Here is a 22,539-nt window from a genome sequence, read left to right on the forward strand (position 1 = left end):
AGCCGACCGCATTTATAACCGTACCATTCGTTCAAAATTTAATAATATAATCATTAAATATAATCACTTATCCATCGCAAATGTTCGTTAACGAAAATGACGTTTCGAAATGATTGAAGATAATAAATAGATATTATTTCGTGCGCTCAATTATTTCCTCCTCCATATTTTTATTGTCTAAAAATTGCATTGTTATCTATATAATAATACAAAAGATCGAAATGGAATATGAATGAACGAAATTAAAAAATGACTTCATTTGTAATATTATTATAATAATAATAAAATTAGATTTATCGTGTCAAGTTGCGAAAAAAATCTAGGAATTTTGTTTCATAAAATATTACTGAACCTTAATTTTATTTTAAACTTATAAAGAAAGCAAGAACATTTTTTATCCACAAAATAAAGATATTATTACAAAAAAGTTTTTGAAAAGAATTGAAATCTACAAATTAAATTAATATTAATTACCAAAAAATGAAGAATATATAATTACCATAATAATTTGGCCTAATTAATAATAATATTTAATTCAAAAATTCAAAAGTAGAGATTATATAGGAAGCATCCGTTCTTAACAGAAACGCAGAGTACTAAAGTCGAGCAGCATTCGGTTGGTGACAGGCAAGGATTAAGCAAATGCACGCCAGTGAATCCTGCAAATCCCTGAACCGTTTGCCGCTGACGCGCAAACTGAAATCTCTACGTGGAATAGGAGTGTGGGATACGAGCTTGTTGATCCACGTAATTGTTTCCGGGACGTGTACTGGCCGATTGAAAGCTCTGATATTCTTACTAATGGTTCCCCTAACTGATTACGTTCATTGTCGTTTGTCAGTCTAGAAAATTGGAATCTCCCAACCAGCATCCGAAGCTATCGTTCTATTTTATCCTTTCCTTTCTCTTTCCTTCTCTTTCTCTCTTTTTCACTATAAGAGCAAATTAAAAGGAGACTTTGCTAAATTTTGTCCGACTCGGTAAGCTTTTCTCGTTTCCCTTTGAGCTTTACACAAGATGGCTACAAGATAGATAGATAGATAGATAGATAGATAGATAGACAGACATCTCTTTCTCTCTCTCTCCCCCTCTCTTTCTCGTTGGGTAATAAAATTCTGCTACAGTGAACACGAATTGTACGATATTGCGAGTGACTACAAAGAATCCATCGTTATATTCATTGGATATCAGAGAAGAAAAAGGACTCTACCTAATGATCCTTCCTAGTGAGTAATGTAACTTTAAAAAGAAGCACTTTTGAGTAACATTATATCCATTCTCTCTCTCTCTCTCTCTTCTCCCTATCTTTCTCTCTTTTTCTCATTTTCTCTTTTTATATACAGGTGATCCTCTTGTCGATTCTTTATCGAAAGAAAAAAGACGTGCTTTTAGTCTGGCCTCGTTCGATAATCAATGCAAATTTTTCTTCCCCTCGATTTTAGCCTCGGTTGAAAAGCTTCTCTACTCGATGTTCCATCTTCCTTTCACCGGCAATGCAAATAATGGAAATTTTTCAAAGTGCAGCTTGTACCTGCCTCCTTCTCTCCTTGCCACCCTGTTCCTCCCCTCCCCCTCGCCACGATCCCACGTCTACGTTACCAGCCTTGCAACGTATTCTACGATTCGAATCGCATTCAATCCAATCTAATTCGAATCGAATCGAATTTTCGATGACGCGAATTCGTTCCGCGTTTATTAACAACGCTAGTGAGTCTCGCTTATCATCATCACCATCACCATCACCATCACCATCAAAACCATCACCACCATTTCAAATTGACCCGTTGCTTTTGTGCTGACTTACAGAAAGCAAATCGCTGATTCACTTACTTCGTTACTTACATACAAATACCAACTCCGATTCTACTCTTGTTCTATGTCCAGATTCCTTGCTTGTTTTAGTCTTAGTTAATGCTACTTCAGATCGTTCATCTATAATAGAATACTCTTCTTACCATTCGTTGTCGTTAGTTCTTCCAAGTACTCAGTTTTTTCATTCGTTCGACCTTAATACGCTTACGTTCATTATGTTCACTAATCTCCACTGCGAGCTATAATACTTTTTCTCTTTTTCTTTTCTTTTTTCTTCTTACTGTCATTCTCATATAAGATATCTTACGGTTCTTAAATCATACTTCATAAAAATACCTTATCACGTTTTTCTATCATTTTAGATAACTATAAGTATATTCTCTATTACTATCATCTAGCAAAATTTAACGACCCTTCTATGAGAATAATCATCCTGTTCTTTTAAGCTTCATTATTTTTCTCTCCTTAAGATGACGCGGAGAAAATTTTTTCAAAGAAGAATCGCTACAAATTCTATTGGAATGTTTTGATCAAATTTTTTGCGAATATTTTTTCGACATCGCTATGTATTAAGAAATTCTCTGCAAATCTGCACTCGATTTAGTGTCAATTATAATGCCAGGAGTATTTAAAACAATTCATGTTATAAAACTTAATAAATGTGGCATATTTAGCTATAAGTATCTAATTTTTCTGTGTTGGAAATATATTTTGTTAATTGGCACGAATTTTCTGGCTAATTTTAATAATTAAATGAACAAAAAATATTCAAAGATAAGAATGGACAATTTGCGTGTGTAAATACCGATCTCTATTTCTTAGTGTTGTCCACTTCCTTTCATCTGTCATTTACCATTCTCTTTCTCTCTCTTTTTATATATATATATATATATTAAGTTCACCCTATTTCCCTAAGGCGCCTTCTGTCGTCGCAGTTCGTTGCTGAGTGACTATAGAAGGGATTATCGCGGCCACGTTGTCGTCGACTAATACAAGTTTGCTCCAGAGACTCAACCTAAAAGAGAAAAGCCAAAGCAAAGAGAAAGCATGAGAAAGCAATAAAGAGAGAGAGAGAGAGAGAAAGTAAAGGAAAAAGGGGAAGTAGATGACATCGAGAAACACGAACAGCTTTGTACACACATGTGTAACCATCACGGATAGCCAAGCAAGCTGTCGAACGTTTTTCGCGATGCCATTATGTTTTAACTCCCTTGCGAAATCTCCGATTCGCTGTCAGGGACCCTTTGCGTCGTCTTTTACTTAACTTTGAACGACATCGTCTTCTTGATAGAAAGAAAACAAAACTTGTCTTTCTTTATCATGAAAATATAGGTCTCAATATTCTATCTCATTGATTCATTTTATCGATCAATTCTTACTTCATCATCTTGTTGACACTAAAACAAAATATTACTATTAGTAATACTAAACTTGGTCAATTTTGGATTCAAATTTCAATTTTTTAAAAGAAACAACTAGTATAATACTTTATTCATCTTTGCTGATTAAAGTTTCCAATATTTTTGGTATAATTTATTAATAATTGTAATTGGTTCTATCGATGATAACATTTTTATTTATTTATTTTGTACGGAAAAATGTGATTTAGTTTCATATTTATTTATTAATCAAAAATAGAAGTAGCATAGAATATAATAATAGTAATGTAGTATGCAATACTTGTTAGACATTTTTTTAATTAATTTTTAAATTTAAATCCTGACAGAAGAACAAAATGGAATTGCTAAAATTTTGAAAAATAAACATTGTCGAATAAATTCAGTAGAAAAATAATCGTGTCTGACCAAAGGTATGTATTATTTCAGCGTTCAAAATATGCACTACTTTCGCACTAATGGAATTTACTACCTAAGCTTAAAAAGAATAAGCTATTTTAAAATGTTAAAATTTTAAATGTTTATTCTATGGATCAATTAGTTATTTGAAAGAAAATTAAACGTTGTTCCTAATGTTTTAAAAAAAAAAGAAAAGCTGGTTTTTCTTTAGAAAAAAAAATAGGCGGGCAAGAGTAAGAAAAAAAAAAAGAAAGAAGAGAATATCATTGAGTTGGGGAAACGTAACGCGACAACGTAAACGAGGGTTGTAGTTAGGGTAAAGGAAGAAAAAAAAAAGGGCAAAAAAAGCAGAGTGGAAAATGTTACGAATGCTGCCTGTTATTTGAAAATATACTACATCTCTATACGCATACATGCACATATATACTAAACACGCTGAAAACACACGTAAACCTTTGGCCTCACATGAATGCCACCATTCAAAGCGAGTACTTACGCGTGCTTTACGAGTAGGAAAGTGAAGAGGCTTACTCTTTTCTTTCCAGAATCCTAGCCTTTCGTCTTTTCCATTCCTTTTTATTCCTATAAACGGAAATAAGAGAGAAAGAGATAAGAAAAAAAGAAAAAAAAAAAAGAAATCGTGTCTTTTTTCGTAAGACACGAAGGGAGATTTTTACGGGTAGAAAAGAAGATAGAGAAGAAAATAGAGTTGTTATGGTTAAGAAATAGGAAAAGTATATCGTCTGTCGCGAAAAAAATTATTCTCATTTTTTTATCAACGAGAAAAATATCCGAAAGATGGAAACACGTGTCTGCGATAGGGAACGCTATTGGAATCGATATATAATTTGAATTATCGAGAACTACTTTCTCCCTTTTCTTTTCCTTTTTGCATAGGAAATCACATTTTCATGAAAATTGCGTTTCCCTTTTGTATTATCAGATATATTTAGACATCGTCCAAATCTTTTCTTTTTATTAATCATTATCCACGAGTACAAATATATATATTCTTTCTCTATAGTAATTTCTCCTGTCATTATTATTAAACGAATTCATAAAAAATTATATTTATGAATTCTTTATTTTAAATCCATCATGAAAATGTTAAAAATATATATATATATATATATATTATTTCTCGATGTAAAATTTTCCACAAAAAGGGAATTTGAAAATCTCTTTATATTCTCTCTGCGCTTGATTTTCTCGTGAATTCTCGTAAAAAACATTGGTAGAAAAAAAAACCCGTAAAAAAAAATCGTAGGTGTAGATGTAAGTATATGTAAATTCAAGATTCTAATGATATTATTTATTCTTGAAAAAAAAAAAGAAAAAAAGGAAAAGGAAAAAAAGATAAAGGATTCGTTAGATATCGTAGGACGTTTTGAAACATGATATGTAAATTCTGATAGAAATGAGAGAGAAAGAGAGAGAAAAATGATTCGTCTTTTAGGAAAGAATTTCACGCACTCGCACCTTTTCCTCTTGTTGGATATGGGAGAGCAGCTTTGGTAGAATAAAGTTAGTTTTAGGAGTTGAAGGGCTCGAATGGAAGGAAAAAAGAGTGGAATAAGAGAAATAAGAAAAGGAAAAGACAGAGAGAATCGCCAAGCTTAGCGGCGAGAAAAGAGATTCATTAAAATTCAGTTCGCATACCGTAGTGGCGCCGTTTTCCTCTTTTCTTACACACACCTACACATATATAGTCATATACATGCACGAGTTACACAGAGAAAAACAGATAGACATGTACCGAAGCTAACAATTCCCTCTTCCTCATCTTCCTCTATCTTTCCTTCTATCTTCTCTTTTTTTCTTCTTCTTCTTACTTACTTTATCTCTCTCTTCTTACTTTATCTTTGTCTTCCTTTCGTTTTTTCCTCCCCCTTTTTCCTATGTTTGTCTCTTCATCCAACCATATATTTTTATTTCCTCTTCCCTTTTTTCATTAAGCTTTCCAAAATGGTTAAATCCTTATTTTTATACCTTCAACGTAACATGTAATTTTATTTCTTCATTCTTTCTCGTTTATACAAATTTAAAATCATGCTCTAAAAACCTTCATGTTTTATCTCCCCTCCCCCCTCTACCGCCACCCTTTTGTTTAGTTTTTTTTTACGATTATTAAAGAATCTCTATAAGCCTTACTTGTCCAGATCGATTTGGAATAAAATTATGAAACAATACTAATTTGTACGATTACCTAAATATTTTGTATCTACTTTGTATAAATAAATGAACAGATATTTATATCAAAAAATTATACTATTCTTATCTATGAGATAAAACAAAAATTAAAATACAATTAAAAACTTGTAATCAATTAAGCATCAATAAAGGAAAAACACTTATACTTAAAATACCTATCATTTCTATACTAAAGATGATAATGATGAATCGTTAAATGCATCTAATGTACACAAATGCACTTTCGAAGATAATTTTGTATGCTCGTGAAGATCCCGAGCAATGGAAGATTTTGATGGAGATTGTAAGCGAAGAGGAAGTGGATGCCAAATCGATACTATCGTTACCTAAAACATTAGGATTATAGTATTGGCGAAATGTAACATTACGTATACATATATATACATATCCATATACATATACATATACATAAATATACATCAATACATATATATATATATATATATATATATACATATATCTTCTTACCAGGCGGAAGCTTCTCGATACATCGGAAATCTACAGATACACCTACACATACATATATATATATTCCTATTTTCCCATTTATATATATATGTATATGTATTATGTATATATAATAGGAAAATAGGAGAATGAAGAAGAGAAGATATACACTTTGCTTTTCACGTTGGTCACACATGAAAATGATATCGATGAAAAGGAAACGCGAAAGGGAGATGGATGAATCGTACAATGATGTTCATGCTTGAAAATATTGACTACTGATGGGTTGGCAACGATGAGGATGGGGTGGGAGAAATAAAAAGGAATAAAAAGGATTCGTATATTTGAAAAGGAATTGAAACCGCGTGATTGACTACCTTCATTCGAGATCTGTATTATTCTCTTGTTCCTATTCATCTACAACTACTAATACATACACTCGAATTTATAACAAGAGTGAGAGAAGAGGAAACATCAATGTTTCTTACTTACACTTTTCAAGCTTGTTAATCAATTGATGCGAAATTTAATTGATTATACGTACCTGACTGCCTGCTTATATTCACAGTTTCAGTGCTACTTTATTTTTCAAGATGCATATATACATATATGTATACATATGCGCACTTTTAATGAAATATTATAAAACACACATTGATAATCTTCGACCTATACGCGTGCGCGTAGATGTGTTTGTGTATATGTTCATAAGTATAGTGAACGTTCAATTTTCGTATCTTTATTTGTTTTTTTTTTTACTTTTTATTTAGAAATCAATGAAAATGTGCTAATACAGAAACAAACGAAAAATAATCCATTTGTTCAATCGAAAGGAAACAAATGGAGGGGGAATTTATGAAATGTTCCCGAGAATTATTTATTGAACTAACGTAAATAAAATTTGGAGGAGCGTGAACGATTGGATTCTTATTTGCAAAAAAGATATTTGCCTTTAGTTTAAGAAGGGGGGGGAAGGACAAAAAAGAGCAATAATAATTTTATAAATCATTCCGTAAACTCGTAAAAAACCCGATGAAATAAGGAAATTAAGTTTAGTCCCTGCATTTCAAACGTTATTTTATGCACTTCTCATTTTACTTTATCTATTTTTCCTACTTTTTTTACTTTATATTTTTAATTTAACTTCTCCAACGTAATTTCTTTATTATCTATATCTCTTTTTACCTATCCTTCTGTTTTGTACATAAAGCAAAGTATTGTATTCGTAGAGGTTTTTCTCAGCGTACAAATTTCAAGTGTATGATAAAAGAAAGATGTAAAATATAAAATAGTAAAAAGATCAGTACGTGGTTGTACATTTTTTCTACTCCTACAAAAGTCTTTTCCGCGACAACTTTTAATCCGTGTTTGTTTATTTAATTTTTATATTTTCGCTTTGTAATAACGCTGTTACAAAAACAAAACCAAAACAAGAAAATAAAACTGCAAACGCTATTCAAATTTTTTGAATATTATTTCTCTCGAACGTAGGATACGAAAAAATATTATTTTGTGCTTTTTTTATTGAATGAAATTAGAAGAAGTCTGGTTATTAATAATACCATAATTAAAGTGTCAAGTGACGTTAACAAAATTCCTTTACCCCTAGAACGTGTATTGTATTATAAATAGAAAATAAAGTATATTATACCCACTCACACACAAATACACACATATACAACAAATACACGTGTATATACTTATGGATCAGGGTTAGTGTGAAGAAAAGAGGGAAACAAGAGCGTCGAAGGGTTAAACGAGCGGCACTCGAGCTCACAATTACTTCGCCTTACCCTCCTAATGATCGTCTGAAAGCGTTCATTCCAACGACTCATTATCAGGAGATCGTACTAGTATTCGCCTTAACCTTCAAACCAAAAATTGTTTTTCACTTTTTCCCTAGTATAGAATTTTCACTTAAGCGAAAGTTATTATTTATTTCATAACTAAGAGACATTGCGGTAAAACTTGTCTTGAACTTTATTCATAACGGAAAAACAATTAAATATATTTAACTCTAATAAATCTAAACAACAATTTTCATCAGAATTTACAATAATATAATGAAAAATAAAAAAATTATACTAAAGTATTTTTAATTATTATCGTTAATTAAATGTCAAATTACGAAAATCGTTATATTAATTTTCAATAATCTAAACAACAATTTTGATGGTAATTTACGGATAATATATTAAATTATATATTTTATATATTATTATATTATACAGAAATTATATATTATAAAATAATACAAAGATCATAATAATCAAGAAAAGAGTACATTATTTAAGATACTTAAGGCAGTAAAGCAATAAATTTATTCTATCTAGGAATTATTTTAATGAACACGTTGCTTAACATTACTCTTCATTTTACAATACCAAATGTCTCGAACGAAAAATTAAACGTGAGGCGTATACGCTTCACATGACACACGAAACGTATTAAAATATAATTAATTAAATATTAAATTACATTTGTGTGTGTGTGTGTGTGAAAAACTCTTATCGTTAGATTGATCATATAAAAACAATTCAACAATATTGAAAATATTATTTTTTAATTATAACGAGGAGAAAAAACTACCCTGGCAACAATTTTTGTCGTCAATTAACGTCAACCATTTTTAGTGTTTATTTTCCGAGTTTTCTACTTTACAAGAATCTATCTATCTCTTTCTCTCTCTCTTTCTCTCTTTCTTTCTAAACGACGAAAGACTAGGAAAAGAAAAAGACGTCGATCAAGACGACTCGTTGTGGCGCCATCAGAGGAGACGATTCTTGGCTCAAACGTAAAAGATAGATAAAAAGAATAAAAAAGAGAGAACGAGAGAGAAAGAGAGAGAGAGAGAGAGAAGATATTCAGAACGGATGTGAAGTTTTGCGGTGTGCATTTTAATGAACTCGCCAACCCCATCTTGTTTTTTCAGCAGCGTGAATTTCTTCGAGGGAGTTCAAGAGAGAAACTGCAGACGACGACGACGACAAGGATAGTCGTTGAAGAAGAAGGATAGAAGAGGAGGGGTGGTGGTAACGGTAGTAATAGTAGTGGTGGTGCTGGTGGTGCTGGTGGTGCTGGTGTTGGTTGTGGCAGTTGTTACAAGGGTGAGGAAAAGAGAAGAGAAACGGTGGGGAAGAGAACCGGAACCGGAAATGGCTGCGAGGTGGCTCCTACTGGCGCTCCTCGCCGCCCATGCCACGGCTCTTCCTGATATCATTAGGATAGGTGAGTATCTTTTCTAAGTTCCTTTAAACTTTTACGAAAAAAAGGAGGAGGATTCTTTTCCATTCTTCTTCGTATAACCTTTGCCGAAAATCTTTACAACTTTTATCCTCGAATTATAAATCGTTAATTTATTATACAACAATCGCTACCAAACCATCGTTTAAAAATTTTATTTTTAATAATAAACAATTTGATTATTTGATTAGTTTTTTTTTCTTATTTACTAAATAATATTTAATTAAAGGTAACCACGATAAATTTAAAAAGAAATAACAATAATTTTATGCATTAAGAGGATAAATTTTATCTGTTCAAGCTAGATATTTAATTGCGTAATTGTGTAATTGTTTTTAGAAGAAAATTAAGAACGGATAAATTTATTTGTCAAGCTTGTTATTTTATTTTGTGATTATTACATTCAAAGTAATGAAAAATTTTCAAATTTTCTGTTATTGATTAATTATAACACTGATTCTATAAAATCTGTAATTATTTCAATTAATTATTCCTTTAGTAAGGTAACTTTTACGTAATCGTATTTAAATTTTTTTTCCTGTAAATGAGAATTGTGACGACTAAATGTTCTCATTAAATTAAAAGTCTCTCTTTAAATCAGCGTTTCTTTACCATTCTCACGTCCACGTAGAGTTTCTTTTGCTCTGATTACTTTCTCTTTTTCTCAAGTATACACATGTCCTCGTTTATCACATTGTCACATCATCGAGTGGAAAAGGATATGTCGAACAAAGCCGTAGTACTTGCAAAAGTATCTCGATAATTTAACAGCATGCAAGGAAAAAAGAAAGGGTGTAAAAAAAGGAAAAAAAGACCTGTAAAAAGCTCAACGAATTAATTGCATTAAATGAATGCACGTGTTAAATAAATTAATTTGCGCAAATAATAATTGCCAATTAAATGTTTCGATAAAACGTAGTAATAAATAAACGAGTAAGATTAAATAAAACATTTCATCGAACGTTTTTATCAACCATTTTGTTTTTCCTATATTTTACGGGGGAAAATAAAAAAACAACAATAACTTGTTCGATCTTGTTCTTAAGCACGTATTTGAATATTTTATCGTATCACATTAACCCCTGTGCATTTAATTAATGTACATCTGAATTACAATATACAATTACCTCAATATCCTTCTTTATAATACGTTCGAACGTATCGAAAAGCAAAATTCATTTACATTCTCTTTTTTTTCTATTTTTCTTTTCTTTTTTTTTTTTACAACGATGAAAGGATAACCGAGGTTAGTCGAGATCGAAACTAAACTAAACGAAACGAAACAGCAGCAAAAGTCACGTTACGTTCTGCCTGGCTGACCGCTCAACCGGTAGAAAATAATTCATTAAAAATCAATGAATATTCAAGGTTTATTAATTCGAGGGCTTTCTCTCGATAGGAAAAAGCAATCTCTACTCTACGTTCGCGATATACGATGCAACGAATTGAAACGTTCTTCATTTATAAAAAAAAGAAGTAAAGGAAACAAAGAAAAATTCAAATAAATAAAGAAAAAGAATCAAATTAACTTCACTCGTCCTCAACGTCAAAATTCATAAAATATTGTCTCTTATTACTAAATTAATTTAATCGTCTCATCTTTTTTTTGTATATCTATATAAAAAAAAAAATAACACTGAACGTTAAATCATATAATTTTCACGTCACATAAATAGAAGTGTATTTATTTTTATGTGCATTAAATAAATTATTCAATTATTGAATTTAATTATTCTTAACTATTTTATAATAAATTATTCAAAATTATAAATTATTATTATTATCTCACCACAAACGTGATATTAATTTTTGTAATATTAACTAAAATTATATTATTAATTTAATACAATATAAAATTAATTTCACATTAGAAACTAAATCTTCGTCCAGTACAAATTTCACGTTAGATCGATTTTCGTCCGTGTAAAAAATCTTTTTTATTCAAAAACTAAGAAAGAAAAAAAAAAGAAGAGAAAAACTATGAATCATTTTGATGCGATAACGTAGATCATTATTCCTTATCGTTGGTTAGACTTTCTGGTAAATTATATCGCTGACCTAACGAGATTTTAGATCGTCTACGTTAGTCCTCTACCGTCAGCTTGATTACTGCAATTTCGATGCTATCTACCTCGATGGATATTAATTAATTAATAAAACGAAACACTAAGAGAGACAGAGAGAAATAGAGAGAGTGAGAGAGTGAGAAATAGAGCGAAAGAGAAAGGAGAGAGACAAGCAGGTTACCTATCTATCGCGGGTATTCTATAAATCGTATAGGTTCGCGAACTGGCGCAGCTGCTCACGCTCACAGTTACTTTATGACGTACACGAGATTAAAATCAATTTATGGCATAACTCCGCACAAATCCGACGAAATATAACATCGAACCATCCCCCCATCCCCCTCCTACCATTTCTCTTCTCAACGATAAAAGACCAACGTTGTCGTCTTACCTCGTCGTCGTCGAAATAATTTCCAATTTACTCCAAAGCTAAAGAATCTACTTTATCAAGCATTTTGGTCCTCAACTTTGTAAACTTACTTTAGGTTACTTTAGTCCGATCGTTTTGAAATTAACGATCATTTGTTACGATCAAGAGAAAGTATAGAAGTTTAATAGGGAAAAAATTTTTCAAAAACTAGGTCGCCAATAGCATCGTCGTTCAATAGTGGAAACTTTGCAAATATTCCAGTTTCATTATATCGAAGCTGATTCTCGATGATCCGATCTTGTAGTAGAGGAAAGGTCAATAGATTTAGCAAACGTTCCTCTATTTCATTAACGTTTCACTACGATCTAATTTCGATTCAACAAATCTTACGATTATAATTCGACCTTTAACTTTTACTTTTAATACATCCAAAAAATAAAAATAGAAACAAATTATTATAATTATTATTAACTAATAAGTTTCTCATAAAAAAAAATTAATTCTTAAAATTTATTCAATAAGTGTCAAATATTAGATATTGAAATAAAAAATTATTTCTAATGATATTTTAATTTATTTTTTACTGTTCCCCTAACGGGTTCGAGTTATTTCTCTGCTAAAATCTCTTCACGCTATACAATAATTACCAAAGAGAGTATTTTTATTGCCCTTTTGGATACGACGTTGCTCGACTATAATGATCTAAAGGGAACTAGAGTAATCCATCGTGATTAGATCGTTGATTATCTTTACATTTTATTGATATATTTATTTATTTATTTATTGATATTTGATTGTAACACTTGTCTTCGTATTTCTGAAGAATAAGAACAAAAGAAAAAGACAAAAAATATAGATAGGCAAAGAACGTGTAATGAATAAAGTAAAAAATGAGAGAGATAAAGAGAATAGAAATGGTCGAAGAAAAAGGGTCAATTTTGTTAAGGTCAATTGATAGCTCGGTGTAGGTTATGAACAGAGAATAATAAAAGAAGAAGAAGAAGAAGAAAAAAGATAAGACGAATAAGAGAAGTTTTAGTAGGAATTCATCGTCAAAAATATAAAGATAGAGTATCGTGAAGCATTAATATAGTTGTATGATTTCCCAGGTGGGCTGTTTCATCCGTCCGACGACAAACAGGAAGTGGCCTTTCGTTACGCCGTAGAAAAAATCAACGCCAACAGGGACATCCTGCCCAAGTCTCGTCTCAGTGCTCAGATTGAACAGATAAAACCTCAAGACAGTTTTCACGCTTCCAAGAGAGGTGAGTCACTAATAACGAACCCGTATACCTGTGTATCCGAAAAGAAAACTTTCTCGGAAAAGTTTTCCTTTTTTTTTACTCGAACCGATGAAAAGAAAAAAAATTATACAACTTTTCTTTCAAACACTTGCTTGGTGTGAAAATAAAAGTGTGTTAAAGTTTATTGAACGTTCACTTTGAGCGACGTTTAATAGTTCTCAATGTAATCTTATTAAAATCATCTCAGTTAATAACGTGTTAATTAAATAAAATTACTTTTTACGTGTGTATGTGATGGGGATATTTTTTTTTTTGAAGATACAATATCACTTTTCATATAAACGACTATGAACACAACCACGAGTTTATACTAAAATAATCTTAAATCCGATTAGAAAAAGAGACGGGTTTTATTCAAAGTAAATATATATGTGTGTGTATGTGTATGTGTGTGTAATTTTATTTTATTTCTAGTAAAGTTCGTTCTCGTATAATACGTGCTCGAACGGATTGTCGCAAAAAAATTGCTATTACGTACAATGGCTCATACTGTAAAGTTAAAAAGTTCGAGTCATTGCTTTGTATCAAAGCCATCCGAATATCGAGTTTCATATTTTTTATCCTTTTTTTATAATGCATTACGATCGGTATGGAATTATTGAAACGCATCGAGTTTCAGAATATGAAGATAGAAAAAAAACATTTCTCGTTCAATTTCCTTCCCTGTCAAAAAAGATAAAAGATAGAAAAAGAGACAGAGAGGTTATAAATGGAGATACAGAAACAGACAAAAAATAATAATAATAAAGAAGTAAAACAAAAATGCGAAAGATAACAACGATATCTTTCTCACAAAGTGATATTTTACGAACCATTCCGAACAATTTCGTAACCAAACCTGAAACGATATTGAGGTACGTGTACACACAAGCATACACATACTAAGGCACACTTTAAAGGTATACTCAATAAATGTGCTGAGAGTTAAGTCGGTTATATGTTTACTTAGCGAAATCGATTTGAGACAAAGTTTATTATAGGAAATATTTATTCTACGTTTATATTCACGCTAATCCGATAAGAATTTTTATCCATCAAATTTTTTCAACATGACATAGCAATTATTCTTCTTATCATTTTTTGCTGTTATATTTTTTTCTATCTTTCTTTCTTTTTCTTTAAATGTTACTATTCATACTTTTTTGAAAAGTATTTCCGAGCAAACGAAGAGTAACAACTATTTCGAAAGTACGTAACGTCGTTGCCAGCTAGGGGTAGAAAACAAACTGCGTTAGGAATTCGTCCTTCCCACGATGCATTCCGCTTCTTTGCTTTCATCAACGGAACATGGACTGGCTTGATGCTCGCTTGCTTGCTTGCTTGCTTGCTAGCTAGCTAGCTTGCTTCTTCGTAATGGCAAGTCGCGTCGTCGTTTCTCGCGTAAGAAACTTTCTAACGTCCCTATTTCCTAAAGCCATCTCGTGTTTAGCGATGCTCCAAGGTATTTGCTTAGGAGATACAAAATACCGGGATGATTAATTGATTAAATAAAATCCAACGTCATTTTCGTTCAAATATTTGCACTTTCAATAAAATTGTCAAACGTTAAAATACCAAGTTATTTTATGACTAATATTAGGAATAATTAGACATCAAAGAATGGTAATGATAATTTTATTTTTATTTTCTATTTAATTTTTTAGATGGAAAACATTTCATTTCAATATTTGTTCATCGTTGTCAATTTTGAAGAAATTGTCAAGGTATCAATTATTGTTATGCAAATCTTAAAAATAATACGCATAAAAGTTTACTACATCTTTTTTTTATTACTAAAATTATTATTGTCTTATCTCTCTCTCTCTCTGTTGATTTTTTAAAATAATAATAATAATAATAATAATAATAATAATAATAATAATAATAATAATAATAATAATAATAATAATAAGAAAAGAAAAAAAGCGTATTTTTATCTTTATTTCAAGTAATAAAGTTGGAAGAAAACCATGAAGATTCTTACTCGATACTTCGGGTACGAGTTCACGGCAGTAGTAAAAGTTGTGCATTGGTCAGACGTACCCGGTACTACACCCTTTCTCTTGAATTTTACACAGTTTTTCTTATCCGCGAAAGTCCCCCTTCTTTCCGGTTTGTGAGTTTTCTTTCCTATCGGTATGTACCAGTCTATTGTCTAAAAAACGGCAAGTGCTATTGCGTTGTTTTTACGAGCTGAAGAAAAAAATAGAGAGAAAGAAAAAAGAACAAGAAGCTAACGTACCCACTTCTTTGTCCTCTTTTTTCTCTCTCTCTCTCTCTCTCTCTCTCTCTCGATATCTTCGAGCTTGGAAAAGCGTGTAATACGCTTTTATGATTTCCGTTTGGCATCGTTTCAGGATTCTACGTTTCATGTTTTTTATGTGTGTGTTTGTGTAAGTAATATAAATACATGCATTCATATATATTTGCATATTGTGAGCGTTAATCGGAATAAAGCTAGCAGTTAACGTCCCAAGATGGTAATCGATTGTTCCTACTTGCTATTTTTGAAGTAACCTAATCGGAATCATTATTTTTTTGTATAACTCTATCCAGCCAAAGTGTCTCCCGAACAATGTAACGAAAGAGAAAGAAAGAGAGAGAGAGAGAGAAAGAAAACGAAAAATTATATTTGAATGGAATCGACTAAATTATTTTCAATGTAAATTACAATAGAAATATTTCAAATATATATTTTGTGGTCATAAAAATAGAAGAATTGAAAAAAAATGTAAAAAATTTATTAATTCATTTTATTTTTTTCCTCTTATTTTTCTTTTCGCTTTTCATATTCCACTAGCAATAAATTTATTATCGATTTAAATTTATTTCGAATTTTCTAGGACATTGATAAAATTTTTAATATTCATTAATTAACGTTCAAATTATTGCTCAGCGTTAAATATTATGTCACTAAAACGTCATACACGTTGATGATATTTCTTTTCGTACTTCTCTTTCACGTTATCATCTATAATCATTACCCACCAATTTTATCGATCATCTTTATTATTACCCGTTATTCGTAATATTTCTACGAACGCATTTATTTCATATCGAATATTAATCATTTCAAAACTTTCCTCTCTGCTCTCATCGTTTAATGTTGTCTTAATTTAAAGTAAACGTACCGGTTGAGAGGACGTGTCCGACTTGAACTGTATTGAACTACTTGCTCTTGCCATTTAACTTAAATGTAATATTTAAAAAAAAAAAAGAAATAACGCGTTTCTAACGATAGAAAAAAAAGAAATGAAAATAAACAAATAAAATCTGGAAAGAAAATGAAAAACATTTTAAAAAGAGGAAATATAATCATGCTAATGTAACTTTTACGCGTTCATTATAGAACAAAGTTAAATAAAAGAAAATTATTTCCTTCCTTTCGTGCCACAGTCGCAATTCTCACGGATTGTTTGGTCCAGTCGGGGTATGTTTATGCAAATTTGAAAGTCCTGCAAATTTTTGGTATAAAAAAAAAAAGAAAAAGGGAATAGGAACAATTTTCTCTGGTTTGCTTGCTCCTATCAACTGTACTCTTTCCTATTCTCTTCTTTTCCTCTTTCCCCTTCCCTTTTATCCTCTACTATCACCACCACCACCAACACAACTAACTAGCAACGTCCTCTTCATCGTCGTCGTTACGCTCGTTTCACTTTCGCCAAGCCAATTTACTAAAACCACAAGCAAGCGAAAAGTTTTCAGGTAGGAGAGATAGTACGATACTAAGCGGATACTATGACCTGCTGCAACGATCCGCGTCAGAGATAAAAGCGGCCCTCCTAATTTCGTCGTAACTTTTAAAACCCTTTTTCGGGATAGTTCCCGAAATTACGACTGAGAAAGAAAGAAAAAAAATGTATACGCGCGTGTGTGTTTTGACGATAGACTAACTTTTCTTTGACTTCTTGCAGTTTGTTAAGATGATGGAGGAGAGGGTGGAAGGAAAGGGTTAAATTCCATGAGATAAATTCAATATCCGTTCAAAGAAAGTCCAATTAATTTAAATTACTAATTTTGTAATGAGCGATTTAATTACGAGCAGAAAAAGAAAACAAAATTAGACTAATTATTAAACATTGAATTATTAATAATTATTATAATAATTTTATCCTAGTTTGTTTTTTTTTTATCATATGAATGGGTTGTCCGAAAGAAGAACTGCAAGCATGTAACATAAACAACACGAAATTTACATAAAGATCCTCTTATCAGACACTCATTTGCATATAATCAAATTAGATAATTTAATTATTATTAATAATAATTTGTCAAATGAAATACTTCGGAAGATAAGTTAGAGTTATTATCAAATTCGAGGATTTCGATTTTGCACGTAGAACAAACACGGAAATGATTAACTTTGATAGTAGGAGGAACGTGCTCTTCTCATGTTAAAACTCGTCGATTTGTAGGTAAACGATTAAACACAATCCCACAAGCGAGAGTATACGTTCGTACGAAGCAAGCAAAGGGGGTTAGTATGAGCGTACGTCGCGCTCATTAATGAGCATGCAAACACTGCGTGCTGGCCTTTCAGCTTAGCAATTCACCAGGTAGACACGAATGTAATGTACTTTAAACGTAACGATTTGGTTTCATGAAGCTTTTCAATTAAGTATTCCTGCTTTTAGTCAGCCTAAGCTTTGGAACATGTTGTGTCGATGGTTGGAACGAGTGAGCTTGAAAGAGCGAAAGAGTTACGCTAGGTGATGGAACGAGGATAAGGAAAAGGAAAAGGAAAAGAAGGAGGAGAGGGAGAATGAGGAGGAGAAGGGTGACTTGAATCGCAAAGTTACACGATGACACTCCCCATGAATAATGTATGTGCTTTTCGCGATGCTCAAGCGTTTTTTATTCCGTTAGACTCGAACAGGGATGAAAGCTAACGAAAAACAGAAACAAAAAAGAAAAGACGAAAAAGAGAAGAAGAAAAAAGAAACCGAGTAAATGTGGAAGTAGAAACGAACTTTTTTTCTTTTACGCGAAATTAATGAATAAACTGAAGTATTATATTTAAATACAATCGGAGATCCAATTTGTTGTCAATGTTTTTTAACTCGTACGATAATTAAAAGATTTTTTTCTCGCTTATGAACATTAATTAAAAAGAGAGAAAGAAAGAAAAAAAACTTGACAATTTAGGAAAACGTCGTTTAAAGTTTTACGTACAAGTAAGCTTACTACGTTCTCTTACATTTGCGTTAATTTGAACTTCTCTGCAAGTATGGATGCAATTAATGTTACAAATTATAATAACGTACTTGGAAGTTAACGTTACGCTGATAAATTCGTCGATACTTGTTTCAGAGTCACTTCTAATTTCGCACGAGTATTCGTCGAGAAGTATTCAAATAGTAGTCGAGTAGTCATACTCGAGATAATCGCGATGTGCGGTCTACGACCCCATCCGGAGTAACAGTGCAAAAGGGTCAAATTCGAATTACTCTCGTACGACTCGATGTACCAATTTTCGACTGGTTCGTTTCGCCCATATGTAGATATACATATATACATATATACATATATGTCATATACTTATGAGAGTGGGCACCTTAGTTTAAATCTATGAACCTACTACTATTTGCCTACGTTGGCTTTTCATGTAATTGATTCTGATGCCTGAAAGTGAAAATAACGTATACGATCTGGAACGTTCTTAGTTAACGTTTTCTACATATTTTTTTTCTTTCTTTTTTTTCTTAAATTATATCCATATAAGTAAATATATCAAACAAACGTTAATATAAATAACACTCGATAACTTATACCATTTTTGCGAGATATAGAATAAAAAGTCTTGTACAAAAAAATGTTCAAACTATCTCTTAAATGTAAAAGAAAAATTTTATAAAAAGTATTGTAAAAACAAAAACAAAAATGACAATAATAAGACAAGAAAGAAAGAGTTCCCGAAATTTGTCAAAAAATTTGTACTTTTAGATTTGATCCGAAAGAAAGATAAGTAATACCATATCCGTTACGTTATATCGTGAAATATTTCTCGCTTAATCCCGTTTAAGAGAAAATGATAAATATACGTTCGGACTTTTTCGCCACCAAGTGGAGGAGTAGGAGGAGCAGGAGGAGGAGCAGTAGGAGGAGGAGGAGGAGAAGGAGAAATAGGGGGACGACCGTCGCGGTTCTCTCGCGGTATCTCTGAATTGCAAATTTCTACTACGCTTTTGCATACAACATCGCTCTACGTATTGTTTATGTAAACACACAAGCGGACACGAAATTTGTCACGCTCCTGATGTTATCGCGATATCGTTGCGTGTATAATCGTAGATACCTAGAGAGGTGCCTAGTAAAATTCAAAACGCGTGTTACGACGATCCGGAAGATAAGCTGCAAATTGTTGTAAACATTCGTGAGAACTATTGCAGAGAATTTCAATTCATGATGGATATATATACATATATATATATACAGGAATTTAATAATAAAATACCCCCTCCCCCTTCTCTCATCGAATAAAAAATATTATTATATCTGGATGAGAGACGTAAGAAAAATTCAAATTAATTATGCGATTAAATTTCACGAATAATATCTTATAGAAATCGTACGTTTCATTTTATCTATTGTTAAACGAGTCAAATAAGAGAAAGAAAATTATCTCGGATATATCATAATATCAATTATCCCTTTTCTTGAGAATGTACGTAACACAACGATTACACGTAAATGATGATTCTCAAGTAAAATCGAGCTACGCTATAAATAATAATACATAAGATAAACTCCTACTTTCCGAGATAGGGGGAAAGAGAGAGAGAGAGAGAGTACCAAGCGAACTATCTACGTCTGGAGTTTACGAAGTTGAACCACTGTTAAGTTTACCTTTTCGTGAATCCTTCGCAGCAGCATTCATTTTTCCTGCAGCTGAATTTCACGCTGGAATAAATCAGATTGAATTTTGCAAGGAAGTTGGCCGCGTGTCTGGTGCGTACCTCATACTATCTATACTATCTATGCTATATCTACATGGAGAGGGGTGGAGAGAATAACGAGAAACGGAACGAAACGAAAAGAAAGGAAAGAAAAGGAAAAGGAAAAAGAAAAAGAAGGGTTTGCAGATGTTCATAGGACTGTTCTGAGAACTTTACTTGAGGAAATAGAAAAATGGAAACGCGAAATAGAGTAAGTACAACGTTTACGTTTGCTTGCCTGTTTTACTTGCTGGTTCTTTAATCGATGAGAAAGTGGGACAGAGAGAAAGAGAGTTGGGAATGCAATTATACGAAAGAACAAGAATGAAAGAATGTGAGAAAAAGAAAGAAAGAAAGAGAGAGAGAGAGAGAGAGAGAGAGAGAGAAAGTAATTTGACAAAAGAGCCGCAAGTCCTAGTAGACGAGCTCGAAACGAACTTCCACGTTAACGTTAAGTTTCTACGTTTTTCCACTTTTCTCGAAATTCTCCATAAGACTCTTTCTCGTTCGTTCGTTCGAAACCATTCTTTTTAACATTTTTTCCTTTATTTTTATTTCGACTCTGTGTAGGACCGCGACCACGACCACAACTACCACCACCATCACTCCCTTTTCCTTCTTCTCTGCATCCTTTTCTTCAGTTCCAGTAACCAGCTCCCACAAAACTACTCCTATACCTAAGAAATTAAAATAAATTTACGAAACCTGCAAAACTTCTGTCTCTCTAAGTAGGATCTTCTTTATTCACTAATGTTCCGTCATTTTTCGGAACACCTAAAGAATTTATCCCAACGGAAAGTATTCACAGAAGATAAAGATACCCGAGAAAAAGTTTTACGAAAGATATAGGATATTTACTTATATAGTTTACAACGGATACCTTTCCGTCGACAGACCTCCAAAGATTATCGATATTTATCTAGCTATCATATTCGGCATTTTATCTCGATTGCTAGAATTTGAAGAGTGGTATTTTTTGTCAGCTACTTCCACTTCAAGGTCATACCGGTGCCCTTGGTTGGAAAAAGCTTATAAGTAGCTGGAGAAGAACGCTACACCTCAGTTGATTCAGTTGATTCAGGTTTTCCATATTCGTTAGGCGGGCTCATATTCAGTTGATCCGCACATAATCAATTCATTAGACAAGTTCGGCTAGTTAGTATAAATCAGAGGTTACTGTTAGTAAGAAACAACGAGATTAGGGCAGATAGTGATACAGGGTCCAAGCACCACACTGATATGCTGTAGAACGAGTATTAAAATATATCTTCAATTCATCACATTTGGAGTGTATTTTTTCTGGATCAACTCCTTCCGCTCTTACAACGTGGAAGTGCAAAAGGATAACAGTAATTTTTCAAGCAAAGTGAGAAAGCGCGTGCACGAAAACGTGCACAGTACGGAAGTAAGAACCAGCACGACCGTACAATCTCACAACTAAATCCATTTGAAAATCTTCTCTGTGACTCTGGCAACTACCTTCGTAAGAAATCTAAGAAAAAGAGAAAGAGAAAAAGAATTTTATTTTATTTTACATACACGAAATAAATTTGTTGATTCCACATTACCTAATGTAAGAAAACATGGAAAGATATGTTCAATACAAAAAATTATATTTTTTAATATTAATAATACTTCGTAACAATGCTACTGTTTTTATTTATTTAATTATTTTACAAGAAGACGAGATTATTTGGACAAAGTTCGAGCAGTTTCGTTAGAATATTGTCTTTGCTCGACGTTTCTATTTATCTGTCTCTCTCTCTCTCTCTTTTTCTCTCGTTCCCATTTCATGAAGAACATTTCTAAGAGCAACAAACGAGGAGAATACCGTTTCGGACGCTTAAACCTAACGATAGAAAACTTTCGAAACGAACTTGGAGTAATGCGTTGTTTGTAAGCGAGCGTGGAAAACTTTACCTGGTGATTCAAATAAAAGACGATTGTCCGGTACGACTCACAATCAGTGACGAACTAATTGTGACGAACTCGCGAGTAGTCGAGGAAGTTTCAACCAAGGAGAGAATTAGAGAGAGAAAGAGAGTGAGGGGGGGGGAAGATAGCATCCTCCATCTAGTTTTGATTTGTAAAGTTACGTTGTCGTAGTCTTATGAAAGGACTAAAAAACGGATACTACGGAGTGTTAATAATTATAAACTTTTTTACAAATAATAATAATAATAATAATTATCCTTTCTTTCGCGATACAAAGTTACACTCTCTTTCATTCCTCTCTTTCGTCTTACTTAATTAAAATTTACTTGAACAATTTTTAACAAAAAGCAGACGCAAATTTTACGTATTTTATTTCCTAAAATAAAAATAGAATTTTGTTTAAAAATTAGTTAATCATTTGTATTTTCTTATATTTCGTTT

At 32.0% G+C, this 22,539-nt stretch overlaps 1 protein-coding gene across 8 annotated transcripts in view; it reads left to right on the forward strand.

Annotated features, from left to right (window-relative positions):
- Window positions 1-22,539, forward strand: part of LOC122524179 (glutamate receptor ionotropic, kainate 2) — a 249,077-nt gene that overhangs the window by 91,839 nt on the left and 134,699 nt on the right. For all 8 annotated transcript variants that reach the window (XM_043646280.1, XM_043646283.1, XM_043646282.1 and 5 more), the window contains 2 exons: window positions 9,199-9,494; window positions 13,055-13,210. In XM_043646280.1, coding sequence (XP_043502215.1) covers window positions 9,422-9,494; window positions 13,055-13,210 — 229 coding nt within the window. In that variant the 5' untranslated portion in view covers window positions 9,199-9,421. The remainder of the gene's footprint in view (window positions 1-9,198; window positions 9,495-13,054; window positions 13,211-22,539) is intronic.

Source organism: Polistes fuscatus, unplaced genomic scaffold (assembly GCF_010416935.1).
Source record: "Polistes fuscatus isolate 324 unplaced genomic scaffold, CU_Pfus_HIC Scaffold7, whole genome shotgun sequence".
Taxonomy (NCBI): Eukaryota; Metazoa; Arthropoda; class Insecta; order Hymenoptera; family Vespidae; genus Polistes; species Polistes fuscatus.